The sequence below is a fragment of the Lepidothrix coronata genome, unplaced genomic scaffold (genome assembly GCF_001604755.1).
Source record: "Lepidothrix coronata isolate B3197 unplaced genomic scaffold, Lepidothrix_coronata-1.0 Scaffold84, whole genome shotgun sequence".
Taxonomy (NCBI): domain Eukaryota; kingdom Metazoa; phylum Chordata; class Aves; order Passeriformes; family Pipridae; genus Lepidothrix; species Lepidothrix coronata.
The window spans coordinates 179,002-198,435 of NW_016690264.1; the positions used below are offsets into that span (position 1 = coordinate 179,002).

The 19,434-nt window shown below is 49.5% G+C and overlaps 1 protein-coding gene and 1 long non-coding RNA gene across 2 annotated transcripts in view; one reads left to right on the forward strand and one right to left on the reverse strand.

The window, feature by feature from the left end:
• Positions 1 to 5,226, reverse strand: part of LOC108500120 — a 7,022-nt gene extending 1,796 nt beyond the window's left edge. Inside the window, exon 1 of the long non-coding RNA XR_001875758.1 lies at positions 5,127 to 5,226. This is a non-coding gene — a long non-coding RNA (uncharacterized LOC108500120). The remainder of the gene's footprint in view (positions 1 to 5,126) is intronic.
• GATA2 (GATA binding protein 2) lies at positions 4,032 to 15,933 on the forward strand. The gene is made up of 6 exons (XM_017820664.1): positions 4,032 to 4,186; positions 4,748 to 5,234; positions 5,938 to 6,537; positions 9,201 to 9,346; positions 12,317 to 12,442; positions 13,270 to 15,933. The coding sequence occupies exons 2-6, from the start codon at positions 5,006 to 5,008 to the stop codon at positions 13,567 to 13,569; spliced, it is 1,401 nt and encodes a 466-aa protein (XP_017676153.1). The 5' UTR covers positions 4,032 to 4,186; positions 4,748 to 5,005; the 3' UTR covers positions 13,570 to 15,933.
• The last annotated feature ends 3,501 nt before the right edge of the window (positions 15,934 to 19,434 follow it).

Genomic DNA, 19,434 nt, shown 5'->3' on the forward strand with positions numbered 1-19,434 from the left:
GGGGGGGGGGGGGGGGGGGGGGGAGCGTGGCTTTCGGGGGGTCGCCGAGGGCACCCCAGGAAGGGGTGTCTGGAGGAATGTGCCCTCGGGTCTGCGAGTCCCACCCACGCTTCCTCAGGTACAATTTTTCCCAGGTCCAAGCACCCAGGAAGAGGGGGGGGGGAAGGAAAAAAAGAGGAGGAAACCCCTCTCCAGGAGTGTAAATAAATGGTCCGTGTGCGGCGCCGGGGTATTTGTTTTCTGCCTTCGCCTCTGCCCAGGAATAGGTGTCACCTCCATCACATGGCGCTACTAACTGTTGCTAAAACATGTTGTCGTCTCCCCCCTCCCTTAACGATATGACATCACTTGTCAATCAAATCAAAATAACCAGTTGTGCTTCCAGGTCTGGGAAAGCTCCCTTATTGAAAGAGAAAAATAAAATGCAACGGCAATAACAAAATAAAGTTAATAAAACGGAGCCCGTAGTGTCCGGGGGAAAAAGCGGGGAAAGAAGGTAAACGGGGGTTTGCGGGAGCGAGGCCCGGCCGGACCCTCTCCCGGGAGGCTTGGCAGAAAATTGAGGGAAGAGCTGCTTAACCAGCCGTGTGAGCGGCGGGCTGCGGAGCGGAGCTAAGCCGCTCGCCTCCAGCAGCCAGCGCGGTTCGCTGCTGCTCCCGGTGGGTGAATTAATTCAATTAAAAACCTCAGCCGTGCCGCCGGGGCGTTCAGCAGCCGAGACCGGAGCCGGCAGCCGGTTCGCCAAATCCAGGCAGCGGGGATGGGACACGTCGGGAATAATAACAAAATATATAAAATAAAATTATAAAATAAAACAAAATACTGCGAGCCGGCTGGTTAGGAAACCTCCCAGCTCATCCAGGTGTCTCGGCAGAAATCCTTCATTCCTGCTGGAGGGGTTATTTATTTTGCGAAGGGTTTTAAATAGGATAGGGGTGCAAAAGGCGAGAGGTGGGTGCGAGGAGAGGCGCCGGCCGCAGCCAGCACCCGGCAGCGGGGAGGTGGCAGCCGGACCCCCGGCCCGGGGGTGGGGTGGGCGCCGGGGGATCCTGTCCCGAGGCGGCGCGGCCGGAGCCGCCGCCGCCCGCTCGCCCCTTTTGTTTTGCTTCGCCTGCCGGCCCCCGGGTAACCCGAGACGGGGGCTTCAGGGAGCCCTGGCCGGGCAGCGCCGGGGTCTGCCTCGCCATAAATCAAGCCGCCTGATTAATCTTTACAATTTGTCTTTTAAAACAAACACGAACGAATTATCAGCTCGTTAACTGCGATTTTATCACCTGTCTAAAACAAACAGCCCACCCCACTTCCCCCCCCCAAAAAAAACCCCAAAACAAAACTAAAAATCGCGGCCCCGTGCTGATGGCAGGAGGGCAGTAATTAAAATATCCATATTAATAATGGTGTAGCGAGGCACTGGGTTTTGCTGCCGGCCGGGAGCGGGAGCCGGCGGGGCCCGGCTGATCCCTGCCCCGCTGCATCGGGCGGGACCCCCCGGGCACGGCCCGCCCCGGCCCCGGTAGCCTCCGGCTGTGGGTAGAACGAGGCGCCGAGGGGACCTACCTGCAACCGCATGAGTTTATTTTATACTCACCTTTCTTTCAAAACGTAAAAAAATACGTTTTGGGGCGATATTTTGTGTGATTTTTGGTGCTCGTAGAAAAAAAATCGCTTCGGAGGGAGGAAGCTGGATTTTCAGAAACCTCGATTGATTTTCTCTCTGTCTTTTAACTTTCCCTTTTTCTAAATAAATTTTTTTTTTAATTTATTTATGCTTTGTTTCCCTTTCCTCCCGGGCAATACCTGCCCAACGCTCCTGGACACAGTCCACAGCGCGGGGGGCACTTGCCCTCCCGAACCCCGGCCCCTCTTCCCACCAAGCCCGGCCCAGCGCCTGTTCCCGGCCTGCCCGGGCCAACCAGCCCGTCCCGGGAGAAGCCGGCTCCACCGCCCCTTCCGCGCCCGGCAGCCGCCGGAGGAGCTGCCGCCCGGCCCCACCACTTGCGACCACCCCCCCGGCGGCAGGAGGGGGCGAGGGGCGCCGCAGCCCCGGCGCCAGCGCGCAGCCCCGAGGTCAGGGTGCCGGGACGAGCGGGACAACCCGGGCTTTGGGTGCAGGAGGCGTCAGAGGAAAGGATGAGGGGAGGGGGGAGCATAATCTGCTCTCCCTGCCCCAGCCTTCGGTTCCCCCAGTCCGGCCCCCGCTCCCCCGCCCCGCCGGGCTGCGCTTTGGGTCTCCACGGGGGGCTGCGTTGAGAGATCCCTGGGGGGAGGTTCTGTGGGGACAACGGGTGGTGGTGAAAGAATAGAGAGGGAGCCCCATGTCGCTCCGGCCAGACGTGCTCCGCAGCGAGGAAAGGGAGTTTTATTATTATTACCGTCATCATTATTATTATTATTGTTATTATTAAAAAAAAAAAAAAGTTCATTTCCTGGCGAATTTGGCAGTGACGGGTGACGTCAGAGCCCCGGCGTCGTAGTGACTGGGGCGGTCGGGCCGGGGGAGGCCGGCTCCGGTTCCCAGCCCCCAGCGCTGCCCGCCGCGGGGGCGGCCCCGGGGGCAGCAGCAGCAGCATCCCCGGGGCCGCCCCGCTCCCCCCGCCCGCAATATCCCCGTGGGGCCCGGCACAGCCCCGACCGGCTCCCGCGCCCCCTGCCCCGGCCGCGCCGTCGGGCTGGAGCCGCGGCCGCTGCCCGGAGAGTGGAGGGGCTGCTCCCCGCCGCCCCTGCCCCGTTCCCCAGGCAGGGGCAGTGTCCTCGCCCCGCACCCAGCTCGAAAGGTTGAGGGAATGCCATCAGCGTTTCCCTTTTCCCCCTAAAGGAGCGGCTGAGGAACGGGAGAGGAGCGCCTGGGAAACGGTACCTGCAGCAGCGCCCGGCCGCGCTCCAAGGAGTTAATTGTGACTTTCCTATTATTAATATTTTCCGCCCCAAAAGCGGACGGGTTTACCCGCACCTTTAGGAGTGGTGGACGGGTTTACCCGCGCCCTGGCTTACCCGGCTGCTGCACCGCAAACTCCACAGAAAACGCCTGTTGATTTAGGATGCGCCTCTGCTCTCCGGTCCAAAGCACACAAGTAATTGCAAATACTAAAACTGTGATGTTTATTTCGTTATTTATGTTTTCTTTTATAAAACGTGGGATAATGGAAAAACAAGCGTGTTTGCGGCTCCGCAGCCCCACTGGGAAGGCTGTAGCCGGTCCCAGCGCCCTTCTGCCCCGGCCCGGCTTGGCTCCCCGAGCCCACAGTGGCCAGGAAACCCCAGCCCGGGCCCGGCCCGAGAGCTGCGGGCCGGGGAGCAGAGAGGGTCCGTCTCTGCCCCGCAGCTGGCCCTATGCGGCCCCGCCGGCCAGGCCCTGCTTATCCCACCGGTCCCCGGGGCTGTCCCGGAGCCTCGCAATTATTTGTTTTTAATTATTTTTTTCCCCGATCCGGACAGTTATTTTAAACTAACGTGATGGGAACGACCACGGTGGGGTTTGTCCCGCTCCCGGCTGCGTCCTGCTCTGCCTGGTTTAAAGGATTTTAGCGTATTTATCTCCCCGGTGCCGATTTCCAGCCCCGGGCATCCCGGCGGCGGCGCTGGGAGCCGCGGCTCGGCAGCACCCGGCGGAGCCGGCCCCATCGCCGGGCTCTTCCCGCACTCTGTCCTCCCTCGCCCCCTCCGCATCCCCGCACACCCCGGCGGGACCCCCTTATTTTGCCGTCCCCGCCCCGCAGGGGCGTGCAGCGCCCGGGCGGGGAAAGCCCCCAACGGCGCTGCCGGGCGAGCATGCTGCGAGCGGGGGAAGGGGGGCGAAGGAGGGGGTCTGCCGCGTCCCCCCCACCCTCTCCCCCCTCCGGGCCGGCTCCGTTTGGGGCCGGGGGTGCGGTTGGGGGCGGTGTGGGACGGCGGGATTGGCTGGCCCGGCCGCCGGCCCTGCGCGCCCCGGCCCGTCTGCGGCGCCGCGGCCAGCTGGCGCCAGCGCTCATATAGGATGCGCGGGGATGGGACCGAGCCGGCCAGAGCAGCGGCTTTGCCATCTGAGTAACACCCTCCATCCAGCCTCCTCTCCTCCTCCCGCGCTCGCTCTGCCTTTCCCCCCTCCTCTCCCTCTTCGCTTTTTTTATTCCCCCCTCCGTTCTCCCCCTCTTCCCGGCACTCGCATCCTCCACGCCGGCATCCATCGCCACCCAGCCTCCCGCGCCGGGTAAGTATGGGGCAAGGGAGGAGGGCGGGGGGGTCGCCGTGCCGCTGCCAGGGCGAACTCGCTGCCTTCTCTAAACACCCTTCTCCCCGCTCTTCTTCTCTCTCCCTTCCACATTTTTCCCCCTCCTTTTCCTTTTGTGTCAGTCGAAGTTCTTGCTAGAACTACGCTGTATTAGTTCTGCCGTTTTCCCTTCTTTACTCCGGTTTTGAAGCCAGCTGGAAAAACTCCTGTTGACGTTTGTAGCGAGAGCGGGGAGTGGGGGGGGGAGAAAGCTTTTTCCTTTTTTTTCTTTTTGTTTTTGTTTTGTTTTGGGTTTTCTTTTTTTTATGTTGTTTTTGGTAAAGAGTTTGGAATGGGATCTCTGTTTATTTTGTGGGGCAATGAGCAGGGAGGACGCAAGGCAAGGACTTTTGGGGAGAGAATATTTTTGGAAGGGGGGAGGGGCTCTGCTTCCCCCTCCCCATCCTTGCACTGCTAGGAAAAGAACCCTGCCGGGAGCCGGTCCGGCAGGCAGCGCACCCCGGGCTGCCGAGCCGCTAACCCTCCCGTCTCTCCCTACAGGTGCTGCCCTGGCGCTTCCCCGGACCTGCCTACGCTACCCGCCTGTTGACAGAGGGACACGCTGACTTCAGGGGTCCTCCCCCCGTCCCCTCAGAGGGTGCGCTCCAGTCACCCGACCGTTCTTTTTCTAAGAAAATCTACCCCATCTCCTAAAACCAACCAGCAGAGCCAAAAGCCACCCCACGAGCAGCACCCCCACCCCCACCGAGCGCCACTCGCTCCTGGCCCGGGGGTGGGCGGGAGGGGAGGCCCGAGGCCATGGAGGTGGCCACGGACCAGCCTCGCTGGATGGCCCACCACGCCGTGCTCAACGGGCAGCACCCCGAGAGCCACCACCCCGGACTGGCTCACAACTACATGGAACCAGCGCAGCTCCTACCTCCGGATGAAGTCGACGTCTTCTTCAACCACCTGGACTCACAGGGCAACCCTTACTACGCCAATTCCGCCCATGCCCGGGCCAGGGTCTCCTACAGCCAGGCACACGGTAAATCAGCACCCTCGGCCCCTTCCCCGCCGTCTCCTCCAGGGCTCCGGGCCCCTCCGTACTGGCAGCGGGCGTCCTGTGCAGGGGCAAGAAGTTTCACTCGGGGCCGCTTCGGTGTGTCGAATCCAGGGAAAAGGAGATCTAAAACAGGACAGAAAGGGAGGCATGGGTGGATTTTAACCCTAGGGATAATCAAGGACTGGAGGAGGGGAGGGAAAGAACGGGGAGAGTGAGAGAGGAAGGGGAAATAGTGTGTGCACAGGCAAAAACTTCTCAGACACGGCTACTTCCCGGATGCAAAATACAAACCGATTCAAACAGGCGACGGATTTTATTTGGGGGTGTTTTTAGGAACCGAAGCGAGTGCGTTATGAGAGCTCAGAAGATAAAGCAGAAAGGGGTTTGCTGCCTATTCCCGGGGGGGGGTGGTGGGAGGAAAGGGGGTGCTTGGGTCCCCCTCCTGCTCCCATTGCTCCTTCTCGCCAGGCTGGCTGATATCTCCTTCGGCTGGGACAGGGTGAAGGGGCTGCTGCGTCAGCCTGGCTGCTCTTCCCCGGGTTGAGAAGTCTCTCCCGTGGCCGGCTGTCCTTCGGCTGCCCGCAGACTGAGGAGCTGCCCAGCCACGGGGAGCTGGGGAACTTCTGGGAGCCGCTCCGGGCTGAGCTGCCTCACGCTGATCCTAATCGCTCTTGTGTTTCTACAGCCCGCCTGACCGGGAGTCAAATGTGCCGGCCTCATCTTATCCATAGCCCGGGGATCCCTTGGCTGGACAGCAGCAAGGCGGCACTGTCTGCCCATCACCACAACCCCTGGACCGTCAGCCCCTTCACCAAGACACCCCTGCACCCCTCGGCAGCCGGAGCGCCTGGGGCCATCTCGGTGTACCCGGGCAGCAGCACCTCCAGCACCGCCTCTGTGTCTTCGCTAACCCCGGCCTCACACTCCGGCTCCCACCTCTTCGGCTTCCCCCCGACCCCACCCAAGGAAGTGTCCCCGGACCCCAACTCCACCAGTGCCGCCTCCCCTTCTTCCTCTGCCGGGGCTCGGCAGGAGGACAAAGACAGCATCAAGTACCAAGTGTCGCTGTCGGAGGGGATGAAGATGGAGAGCGCCAGCCCGCTCAGAAGCAGCCTCACCAGCATGGGGGCCCAGCCCTCCACCCACCACCCCATCCCCACCTACCCCTCCTACGTGCCGGCAGCCCACGACTACAGCAGCAGCCTCTTCCACCCGGGCAGCTTCCTGGGGGGCCCCGCGTCCAGCTTCACCCCCAAGCCGCGGAGCAAGGCCAGGTCCTGTTCGGGTAAGTGTCACAGCCCGTGGGCTTCCCGCCGCGCACCGGCCGCGTCCCGGGTGCGGGTGGTGGGTGTCTGCGCTGGCCCTTGGGGTGAGGGTGCAGGCTGCTGCGAGGCTGGGTGCTTGTGTCGGCCCTTCGGGACGGAGGGGAGGGTGACTGCTTGGTCCCGCTCTTCTGGGTTTTTAAATTAGGAGATGGAGCTTGGACCAGGCTCCTACGGGTGCCAACGCACCCCAGCACCGGCCCCAGAGCGCTCGAAGGAGCCGCGGGGCACGGGGGCCGGGGCAGTCTGAGCCAGCAGAGCTTTGTAGAAAGACAGATTGAGATGGAAAAAAAAGTTTTCCTCAAAGACAGGCAGGCCTCAGCTTCCCGAGGGGCTCAGGCCCGACACTGCTCCCCCAAATCAGGCAAACCCTTGCAGATGACATGTGGGGACTTCCCGGTGATGGGTATTTCTCCCTCCATAATTTCCATATCTCTTCATTAACGCCACCCAAGGCCCCAGCGCAGGATGAAAGCGAAACTTCCCTGGCCGGTCCCCTTCAGATCGCAAAGGCCTTCTTTCCTGCACATTTTACAAGAGTAAAAGTTCAAATATAGTTTACATACCAGCGCAAAAGACTGAGGTGTCCAGTCATTGCTTACTCCAGCCTAACTTTAACTAGAAAATACTCTTTTTTTTCCCCCTGCCCCTGAACCAGACATATCTTTGCTGACAAATGACTGCCTGCAAACCTTTCCCGTGTTCACAACCACTCCTTGCATTTCGTCCTAAAAGTGCGGTCCTAAATCAGCAAATTAGGCGATGGACCAAGTTTTGATCCCACTTTGAAATCACAGTAGTTATACAACTGGACAGATGAATTAAGACAATTTGCGTAATTCTTCTGACCTTCCTTGTTTGACATCCTCACCAATGGAAGGAGATTAACTAAAATATATTGAGACTGAATTTAAACAACACTTTAAAATACATGGCTCTATAGGTGTTCGTGCATGTATTCCATTGCACATATTTGCCTGTGAGTACACTACATGTTTTTATTTAAGTAGACAATAATTTAGAATTGTGAACTCTTAAGAGTTTTGCAACAAAAATACCAGCTATTTTACAAGCTCATCAGCTCTGTTTCAAATGGCTCCTTTGAGAGGAAAAATACTCTTTCTTTGCCACTCTTTCAAGGCAGTTGCTGCTGTGTGTATCTATTTTTTGGTAGTGCAGAGAGTAGAAAATAAAGGCAACTGGCAGCCTGAACGTCCTGAGTTTAGAAACTAATTCAAGATCCAGGTCTCTGAAGATAGATGGATCTTGAGTAGCTTTTTTATTTTTGTCCTGTAGCCGCCAATGATTTTTAGATGGGGGAAGCAAGGAGCTTTTTTTGTTTTGTTTTACAGTTGCCTCTTTTTTTTTTTTTTCTTCTGTAAGGGAGCTCCCAGTGCAAGGAACTGGGGAAAGTTCGTGACCACTCAGTGTTTTTGTAGGAAAACTAAGACTCACGACACAACGACTCCTGCAGCTTCCTGCCCTAGGAGGGACAAAAGCTACAAATGCAGCACCGCAGAGCTCCCCTCATTTTTCACTCTAGACTGTGTTGTTTAAAAGCTACCCACTCCCTAGATTAAAGGAGACACAAGCCCTGCTGAACTCAACGTGGCCTGCTTCAGTTATTAGCAAAAAGAATTTCCTATCCAGTTAAATACTGTAGGATTTGCATAAACTATATTAAGAGAGATTTCTATATTAAGCAGACCTGCCCTCGAACCATCCAAGGCAAATGAACTTTTAGCAGAGAGCTTTCTGCAGGCAGAAACAGATATCTAGAAGTTGTATGTTGGGTTTTATTTAAAACAGCCTTCTACAATGCTGTGTTTAGAAAGCTGTGCTACTAAAACTAATAACGAGGCAGTAATAAGGTAAACTGCTCCCTACCAAATCCAAACTGGATTGTTGAAAAGTCACAGAAAAAGAAAAGTGCTTTTGTTTTTCAAAGCCTGTTTTTTACAGTAATTTCCAGAGTGCTTGTTGAAACTGAACTTTCCCAAAGATCAGCATTAACAGCGTTTTTCTGCTTTTAGAACAAAAATAATAACTGAGCCTCTGGCATTCTGTATCCATTCCCAGTCTGCTCGGCTCTACTTTCTCATCCTGTAGCATTTGCAACAAAAAAGAAAGCCCAGAATGGGAGGTCTTTTTGCTTAGATTTAATCCCAGAAAACCTCTTCCTTTGACTCACACTTTAACATGCTGTGGGTTTGCAGGTGTATGTGTGTTTGTGTACACGTGTACGTGTGTATTTGTGGCAGGAGAACACAGGATCTAACCACCGGAGTGCAATAGATATGGGAGGGGAGCGGTGCCCAGTGCAGACTAAGGGAGTTCTTGTTACTGAAACGATAACTTCCATCTGACACAATAAGAGTGTCACTCTTTCTCACCTTGCAGAGAGTGCTGCCCATTTCTGATCATGACATAAAATACTCACTGGAGTCTGGGAGTTCTCGAAACACCGAGCTCCTTGCTGCATGTGCTGTAGATGTCACTGCTGTCTGAATGTGCTTGAATTAACACACTGTTTTGACTTCTGAAAAACGCCTAAAGGACAATGCAAAAAGCTTTTGTGAATTTGTTTTTAAAGAAAGAAATCCGGTTTCTTCGTGTTTCCATTTAGAAGGCAGAGAGTGTGTGAACTGCGGAGCAACTGCTACCCCTCTCTGGAGAAGAGACGGCACCGGGCATTACCTGTGTAACGCCTGCGGGCTCTACCACAAAATGAACGGTCAAAACCGACCTCTCATTAAACCTAAGCGGAGGCTGGTAGGTGTCTCTATTTCTCCTGGGTTTGGGGATAAATAAGGCAAAGGGACCACACACAGGCACAAGTCAAACGAGTCTCATCTCTGCTCAGCCCCTGCGTGGAGCCGAGCTGTACTGTACACGGGGGTCAGTCACGGCGAGGTCACTGCCGTGCCTCGGGGCAGATCTCCCCCCTCCACCCCCATCCCGGCTCAGACCACCGCGCCGCCGAGCGCCTCTGTCCCGAGCCTCCCCGCCGCTCGCAATGCACGCGGGATATCGGGTATCCGTCTCCCCGTTTATCCTCGGATGACAGCTTTTAATTTAATTCCTCATTTATTTGGCCTCTTGGGACGTTTTGGGCACATACCGGGAGCGAAAGGGTTATGAGCGTGAATGTCCTCCACCGGGTACTAAAAAAAAAAAAGTTCCAGCTCCAAAAAAGCAAAACAAATCAGATGAGTCAAAGCTACTGCTCCTTACTTAATAATTATTTGTATAAAAGCCATGAAGTAATTTTCACTCTTATATTCCCTGGCAATACTAATATTGGTTCCCTCCCCAGACAATCCCCTACTGTTAAAAAAAAATTCCTATTATTTTTCCATGGAGTCACTTATACTTTGTATTTTCATTTGAGCGATTTAAAAAAAAAAAGTCCTTTCTAAGCTCCTGGTAGTAGTTTCCTATCCGGATATCTGTACGTTAAAGATAAGGAAACTTTGTGTATCTGTTTCCTGACTCTAAAAGCTTTTGAGAGTTTCTATAGGCAAGCCTTGCCAGTCATGCTTGCTGTTTTGAAATTTCTAATACACTCTACTCCACAAATAATGCGTAAAATGCTAAGAATAATAAATATATTTTTTGGAGCTTTGTGATTTATGGTGCCTAAGTCTCTTAGCTATTCGTGGGCACGTTTCAATGAGGTTTGGAGAGCAGAAAATTGGCATTACTGCCCTAACACTGGGATAGGATACAGAAGATTTGTCGTGAGTCAGAATTTCAGCTATGCAAGCTTCTTAATGACTTGCCTTCTAAAGTGACTGACATATAGAAAAATGTTAAGACAACAGTGTAACATTATCGTCTCTCAGGCTCAAGTGCTTTCCAGACTGAATGGGACAGGCCATAGAGTTAAGCAGCATAGTTGAGTATCAGTAAGCCATCTCAAATATGCAAACATAGGTCTCCACCTTCCAGTGTGTTGGGAGACTGTTATACTTAGCTCACTGTGCAAGGTTTGGGGGGCACTAAGGAGGTTTTCTTTTAGTGTAGTTGTTTTAATGTTTTGTTTTGTTTTAATTGATTTACAGCTTTGTTTATTGCCCCTTTTTCCACTGTAGTTTGCTTGTTTGCGGGGGAGAGGAGATGGCCATCTTTGGGAATTTGTTCATCTGCCATGCAATAGCAAAGTGATCATATTAATAATGTCAGCGTTTGGATGTCTGGCATTAATTGTGTTTGGGTTGCATGAGTGCATTTGCAGTAGGGGGTACCCCCTCTTTCTGCCTTTGGCCTGTTCTCACGGGTGAGTAAGGGACTGAAATATATGAGTCTCTGAGGGCCTGAGTCTTGCCTAAAGCTCCTAAACCGTCCATCAGCTTTGGGAAAGTTGCAGAGGGCCATGGTGTAAATCAGGAGCAAGTGAGAACAGAACCCTGGGCTCCTCTTTGGCGAGGGTCGGGCTCTGCTTCCAGCGGCGCCAGCTCCCCACCGGGGCCGGCAGGCAGGGAAGTGCTCAGAGTTCTCTGGGAAACCCACTGCCCCAGGACTCGGCTCTGTGCTCATGGAGATGCCCTGTGCTATCGTGAGCTTTGCTGCTGCTTCACCCCACGGCTCTCTGTGGCTAATTGCAGAAATATCCAGGGAGCAAGGCCCCCAGGGAATGACCATGATTGATACACTTGTGGAAGTAAACTCTTAATTTAAGAAAATACTGAGTCCTTAGCATTAATTCAGTAGCACAAAATGGACTGTATTCTGACCACTTACAGAGGCAGGGCTGAAGCTTTCTAATACAAAATTATTTCCCAAAATACGGGGTGCAGTTAGTCCGTCCATAACACTTTATACATCACCATCCATGCACAAAGAATGCATTATTGTGGGGTCTGCTAGACAAGGGCCCATCCAGGAATCACTGGCTGCCTGCTGTTCTACTTTTCCTGTTCTTGTTTTGGGACTTTCGGTGAAAGTTTGGGCATTTTTCTTTCCCCTCACCTTGGTTTCGGCAGAACAATAGTTTTAGGAAAGGGTGCTGGATTTTTGGTGGTTTTATTTTCTTTTAAGACAGTTGTTTGAGGGCTTGTCAGTCAAGGAACTGAGCAGGGACAGAGGCTTCGGGTCAGCGGAATCATTGCTGCAAGGCATGAAATTTGGTTTGCTAAATATTTAAAGAAAGTTGGAGCCGGTTTTGTTTTCTCCCTTTCACTTGTAAATGCAAACTGAATTTTCAGTGATGGCTCTGATAAATACTGCACCCAGCTAAGTAATGTGGTTGGTTTTCTTTTGTGTCCACCTTTCAAGGGCCAGAGTAGGGGTAAAAATCACATTCTTTAAGATCATTCCCTGTTTTCAAACCCAGTCCCAACACTGGCACAAACCAAGTCGGTCATTAAAGAAAAAGAGGAAAGTCAAATGCGTTTTCATGATGCATTCTAGAATCCTGCAAGGGGAAAATCCGAAAAAATCACATTATTTTTCCTCCCTCTAAATTTTTTGTTAGAGATTCATTGTTTCTCTCCTTACTTCCTCTGCACACACAGTGCCACTGGGCTTGAAAATGCAGCACGCATAGGAGAATATTTAAATTTAAACAAAAACCTAACGGCTATAAAATGTAAAACTGACAGCAGCTTTCCTCCAGCCCTGATGCTCTCTCAAATCTTAGTAACTAGTTCTTCCCAACCAAAGTATTGAGTCCAATTTGACCTTTCTCATGATCTCCCTCCTCCTGGCGATACATTTTAATTTTCTTTTTCTTTTGGTTAGTCAGCGGCCAGGAGAGCAGGGACTTGTTGTGCCAACTGTCAGACAACCACCACGACCTTATGGCGACGTAATGCAAACGGGGACCCAGTTTGTAATGCCTGCGGACTCTACTATAAATTGCACAATGTGAGTATTTACTCATCTCATGTGTCGCTGCTTGCCTGGTCGGGATTGATGTCTTAACTGCATGGTGTACACTAGGCTTTTATTGGTTTCAGGGGTTTGGTTGTTGTTTTATTCCTTCCCCGTCTCTAAGGTTCCCTTGGGAAGTGACAGCCGTTCTTTGTCAGCATAGTGATGCTAAGTTCAGTGACATTACAATGTATTAGCTTGGCTTCTAACGCTTGGGCAAACCAGGCAAAATAGAGCTACCACACTTGGTTTTAACTATGTTTTGTGTGCCGTTTCCCTCCAGAAAGAGAGGCCATTTGGAATGGGATCCGTGCAAAAATTAATCCTGATGGGCTATCTACATTCTGACTTTGTAAAAATAATTATATCTAAGGCTTTGTTGTATTTATTTATTTTTTTTTTTTAAGAAATTATTCCTAAGCAGGAATTGCTTGACATGTTGGAACGTTATTTAAACTGTAAGTAACAGAGGTTACTGGTACAAGATCGTTCATGTTTTAGGACTGAATTTGGGTCAGCATGTGCCTCCTAGTTTGATCTTCTATTAGGAAATGTATGAGGACTGAGGGTCAGCCTACGGGAAAGAGAGTCATCAGCTGCCAAATTCAGTTCAATTTGTTTTTCATGTCTAGGGGTTTTTTGTGTGTGTGGTTTTATTAAACAAATCAATATAAACAAGTTCTGCAGAGAGAAACACCATTTTTTTTGGCCAGAAAAAGGTCTCTATCCAGGAAAAACACATGGGGGCTGTCCAAATATTTTCATTTTTGCACAATAAAGTCATTTTGTCTGCATGAGCCTGATTTTCTCATTTCTTGCAGGTGAACAGGCCTCTGACCATGAAAAAGGAAGGAATTCAGACCAGGAATAGGAAAATGTCCAACAAATCAAAGAAAAGCAAGAAAGGCTCTGAGTGTTTTGAAGAACTGTCCAAGTGCATGCAGGAGAAGTCATCTCCCTTCAGCGCTGCTGCCCTTGCCAGTCACATGGCACCCATGGGGCATTTGCCCCCTTTCAGCCACTCTGGACACATCCTACCAACACCTACCCCCATCCACCCATCCTCCAGCATCTCATTTGGACATCCACACCCATCCAGCATGGTTACAGCCATGGGATAAAACCTGATGACCAAGAGACCCACCCAGAGATTGAGAACATGGGGCTTTGCCTAAGATGACACCAAGTAAGAAAACATTCTGTCGAGAGGAGAGAATGTAGTGATGGAAAAAGGGCATCTTTGTTCCCATGTGGTTTTAACTCTTAATGCTGGACTGAAACCTTGCAAATGATGGGTCTTCTGCAGAAATGTGTAGTGGTGCCTGTAATGCACTTTGCCCCCTCAGGTATAAGAAAAAAGAACTCACCTGTTCGATACTTAATGGTCCAGCAGGAAGCAAAAGGTGGCAGAAGCTGAAGGAAAAAGCTTGGAACTGGCTTTCCTTTCTCTCTTTGTTATTACTGTGAATATTGTAAAGAGATGTAAGCAGCCTCCCAGGATGGAATTGGCTCACTGGAAGCCACACATGCTGGATTTCTATCATGGACTCTGTTTGGGATGGGGAAAAAAAGAAGAAAAAGAAAATGAAAAAAAAATAAAAGGACATCTTTATAAAACCGTAATTTTTAAAATCAGACACAAAGTCATATTTATTTTGTTTTCCACAAAAAGCCTCAACCCCTCTGATTGCATGTTTTTGTGCTGTCATTTGCAATGGCTACCCTGTAAGAAAATCTGCCTTTAAAACAAGGAGGAGAGGGGAAACATACTCAACAGCCCTCTTGGATTAGCTCCATCTATCTTCCATACCAAAATTACTAGTAAGGGGGAAAAGATTTCGAGGGGAAGGAACAAAGGAAAAACATATCTGTAATATGGGATTTTAATGTGCCCAAGATGGTGATTATTTTGACACAATTTCTTCATTCTTTTCCCTAACATGAAAGATTGCTTTAAAAAAACAGCCCCTCTTCCAACTACCCTGTTGCTCCTCAAAACAGACACCTAGATCGGACAAACTGCTGGGGGGAAAAAACTCTTGGGAAGGCAATCCTGCACTAGCAAGGGGTGAGATACAGGCGTTTACCAAACCGCGTTGCAGCTAACTTCTAGCGCAGCCGAAACCATCACAGGGCATAAAAAACATCCAACTCACAGACTTTAGAGGTTGAAGCATTTTTTGTTCCGTTGTGTTGGCAGCTGTCGCTTAAAAATGCAGATTAGCTGCTTGGGTAAACTTCGGGCAGTGTGGCCACCAGGTCCACACGCAGGCGGCCAGCGCGTGTGCTGTCTCAGGCATCCAGGCCCCGGTGGACTTCACAGGGAGGAAGGGCAGAAATGGGGTTGAGATCACTGTAGAGGGGGAAAAAGAGAGACAATCAGTTTGAGCTTCACACATCCGTCAAATCCCAGACACAGCGAGACGAGGGAAAGCATCGTTCTGTAAGGGGAACGTCTGTTTTCCGTGGTGGATTTTATATGAAAAAAAAAAAAAAAAAGAAAAAAAAGAAATTTAAACCTCCCATTATGAAACCATATTGTACGTAAATGACCGAAAACAAAGCTATTGCCAATGTGAAGTGTATTCTATTGATTGTTATGATCTGATGCCTCTCGTGAACACAAGCTCCAGTATAACATACAGTGTACATATTTAGCTATACTTCTGATGAAAATGCCCCAATGAACGGAGGGGTTTGATAATGTAAACCACGTAAGCTTAACTCTGTGACAAGCTTTTAATTTTATTTTTTTAAATTTTAACTATTTTGTTGTTGGGTTTTTCTGTTTGTTTTTTTTTTTTTTTTTTTGGATCAAGCCAAATTGTATCTTTACTGCAAAAGTCCTGCTTTAAAGAAAAAAAAACAGAATGAAACAAAAATGGATGTATGTTAATTTTTTTCTAAACATGTAATTCTAGTATTTTATAATTAAGAACCAAGCAGCCATGAAAATCCTGCTTTCCTCCTCTTTTTTTTTGGTCTGCGTAGGCATATAGGTGCACTTTGTAAAGAAGTGGAAATAAATGGGAAACTAAATTGGTTGGGAGAAATCATAAGAATTTTTAATCTACTGAGGTAAAGAATTAGGTCCTTTTTACTTTTTACCTTTTACAATGGTACAGTTGTACATTATTTGTACCCAACTCAATTCTGTAGGATTTGAGCGGAGGGGAAGGGATGTGGGTGGAAGACAGGGATTACTGATACAGTTGACAAAGTGCAATATATTGTCAGTCACTGCAGCATAGACAACGGCAGTCGAGATTTAAATTATTTTGTACTTGTATCAGCATAAAAAAAAATTCTTCAGTATTTTCTGGTTTTATTTTTAATTTTTATTTTGCTTATTTTTGGATTAGTGAACTAAGTTATTGTTAATTATGTACAACATGTTTATATATTGTCTGTAAAAAGTGTATGCTTTCCTCATATTCCTTCAAGGTGAATATTGCTAAGAATAATAAAATACCTTTTTTGTGAAACTATCTGTGCCCAGCTTCATGTCATAAAAGCTGCTTGTAATAGGGAGAGGGGGAAAATTATCGTCGTCATTGTTGCCAGTAGAATTACTAGCTTAAACTTTATGCAGAGTAGTCTATGATATTTTGAAAACCTAGCAGGGTAGGACAAAAAAAAAAAAAAGTATTTGATGAATGATTCAATATTAAAGCACAGGTACAAAAGCTCATTCTCTGGTGGTGTTTTGGGGTGATGAGGTCACGCATTTAAGTGTGCTAAAGTTTCTAAACCAGTTTAAAATCTGAGGCGGCAGCCACATTGCTGATGAGGAACTGTGGTTTCTCTGAGATTTTAAGTGTTTGGAGAAAATACTTTTGAATTTAAAACACATTTTAAAAGCACCATAAACGCAGAAAAGCAGCCAGCTGCTTAATGGGTTTCAAGGCAGGACCTGTATGAGACTAGGCAAAGTTCTCTGAAGGAACAGTCAACCTGGAAACCCTCCTTTTGTCATCATCAGTGTCGTGAAGGGAGCACGGGGGATGGCCAGCTGGGAGCTGCTCAGTGCTGTCCCGGGAACAAGGGGTGCAGCCGTGGGTGCAGGGGGGTGTGCACATGGGCTGGCACGTGAGGATGGAGAGGAGTGCACTGGACGGATCTCCCGTTGCCAAAACTTTGCAGCTGCTTTCATCACACACTCGAGCCTGACCAGGAAACTTCTTGGGGCCCTTCAAAGTGAAGTGAAGCTTTGCAAAGCCCCCCTGCCACGTGTAAGGGTGGGCACTGCTCCTGCTGAAACAATATTTTTCAAGAAAACTGCTAATGAACTTTGGGTTTCCTCCTTTGACCCCCTGGGAGATGTGCCTTACTTCTGTGGAAACCAACCTGGGGATAACTCTTTACTCATTAAGGAAAAAATAACCTGAGTTCCCTTTTCAGCTGCATGTAAATTCGGTTCTGTGGGTAAATTCCAGGCCTTTCTATCAGTGCTTCTCTTTCCCTGTTGCAGCCTCCTGCCCAGCCCTGGTTGCAAACCCTGCTCACAAATAACATGGAGCCACAGCAGCTCTAGATGTGCTGAAGGAAGAACACGCAACTGAGACGAGGCCTTCCCGCATCATTTCAGACGAGTTAATCATCTCTCTAACTTGTTTAGCAAGGCTTAGTGCAAACACCCATTAAAAAAAAAAAAAGCAGTTTATAGCATACCATGCAAGCTTCATTTAAAAAGAAACATGTTCTTTTTCAGACAGGTTTAAAATGGGGTTATAACTAAACTCAGCCGCTCTCCCTCCATCTTCGAATACCTGAGATGGGAGAACTAACAACGTCTCTTTAAAATAATTTAAAATAATTGAGCTGTTTTCTTTGGTTGCACATTACACACTCGTTCAGGTTATGATGAGGGCTTACCTCAGAGTTGCCTCTGTGCAGGCATTTTGCTGGGTCGGTCCAATCTGCTCACAGAATCAGGGACATAATCCATTGGGTTGTCTGTCAGGAGGGGTGGTGCCTCCCCCAATGCCCGGAGGAGCGTGTCTCTCTGAGCAGGGGCTTCAGCAGTTCCTGCAACACAGATAATAAATAATCCCATATTTGTCAGGTGGCACTAATCTGTGAAAGATCAAACCATCTCTCTGCAATGTGTGTATCGTGTTTGTCTCCAGACATTTTGCATAGCAGAAGAAAAACAAACAGCAGGGAATGGAAATGGAGCAAGTGTGTAAAGTTCAACGTAAAGTGTAAGCACAGAGCAGATATTGAGGCAACAAATTGGGATTTATAGTCCTTTCACTACCACCAAACACTGGGGGACAGGCTTTTTGTGAGGGGGGAACCCTGACATTACTTGCCTTTGGTTCCCGTTGTTGGGATTATTGTTTTAAGCCGTGCTTAATTGTCATGTCTCCACGGCCACATCAAAAGCCAAGAAGATTAGGTTACAGGGAGTGTTTGATGTCAAAATACAAAATAAATAAAAGGAAAGCTGAAAAGGTGCTGTATTTTCCATGATGTCTAGTGAGGCTTTTGCCTCAAAAATCCCTTTTCTATTATTATTATTTTGCAAGGGTTGCACTTTATTTGACAAGATTTCATTTACTTACTTTCAAACAACTCCACTACTTTCCTGCAACAGCTCGAAAGGGTTAATATCCCCTCTTTGATGGCAAACATGGTATAATTAACGCAAACTTCTTAAGTATCCTGGTGACCTGTAGATGGCCACATGAGAATTTTGTTATTTACTGACTTGCCAAACGTTTATTGCTTACAGCAGGACAAGTGGGAAGCAGGCATTAATTTTGATGCTGTTATCTGTGATTGCGTGTAAAGTTCATAGCAGAGAATGCCTATATGTCAACTGCAATTAAACATTTTCCTATTTCCTTACAATTAATTTCACGCTGGTGGAAGGGGTTGGACCGGCAGATTTGCAAACTGAAATCCTGCCCATCCGCAGAGCAGGCGTGACACAGCCAGACACAGGACAACTTCCCCTTACCTGCAGGCTGCAAAAGAAAACAGTCTGGCGCCATGGAGCATTTGATCCTTGGCTTCTCCGCAGAGACAGTCAAATCAGTACCAACTGTGGCAGGGCATAGAGGGAGATTTTGTGGTGTGACATCTCCCTTTGGAAATTAGCCTGAAAAACAACCAAAAATGAAGCCAAAAGTGGCTATCAGGTGAGTATGTTCATTTATCACCAACCTGGACTGGATTAGAATGCATGACCTAGAAGTAAAATGCTTTGTTTAGCCCAACTCCCCGGGCCATCTGGTCCTTGCAAGTAAACATTTCTAAGTGAGATTAAGTGACTGTTCTTTAAGCATGGTGATATGAGTGAAAACCAGGCTGCTCTGGATCTAACAGATCAAACCTCAGCATCAGGGCAGACGAGTGGTGCCAATTCAGAGACACCATTTGCTTGAACAGCTTTGGGTGCAATTCCCCACAGTGCCAGCTTTGCAGCCAATCCCGATGCAGTCAGATGCATCCCTGTCAGATCCAGAGTTCCTCCTAAATCCAGGGCTCAAATTGCACCAAAGTGCTGCTGGGAGGTCGAGGGCCCTCTCAGAGGAAACTTACGGGAGAGACTGCAGAACTGCCCAGTGTTTGCAGTAAGAACTAAGTTGCATTTCTGAGTACCGAAAACTCGACTGAACAAAGTGCCACTGCAGGGTGAGAGATACAGCAGAGAAAACATCCAGCAGGTTGAATGACAAGGCAGAACTAAACTCTCCTTCAGAGAAAGGCTTCAGCATGCCACAGGGACGGAACTGCTACTGTTTGGTCTATAAAAACTGAATCAGGGAAGTATAATGTTAACCCAGCCTACACAGCAATGCCAAGCAGAGAACAGCTACCTGCCTGTATCCTGCTCCCATGCACCTCTCTCTGTGGTTCTGCACTCTGGGCTGCAGGGGGTTATTTGGAGGAAAGTTGACTCTGCTTCAGGAGGGTCAAGAGTCTGTGTAATCATATGGAGTTGGGCCTATCAATGCCAGAGTGTGAACATGGACCCT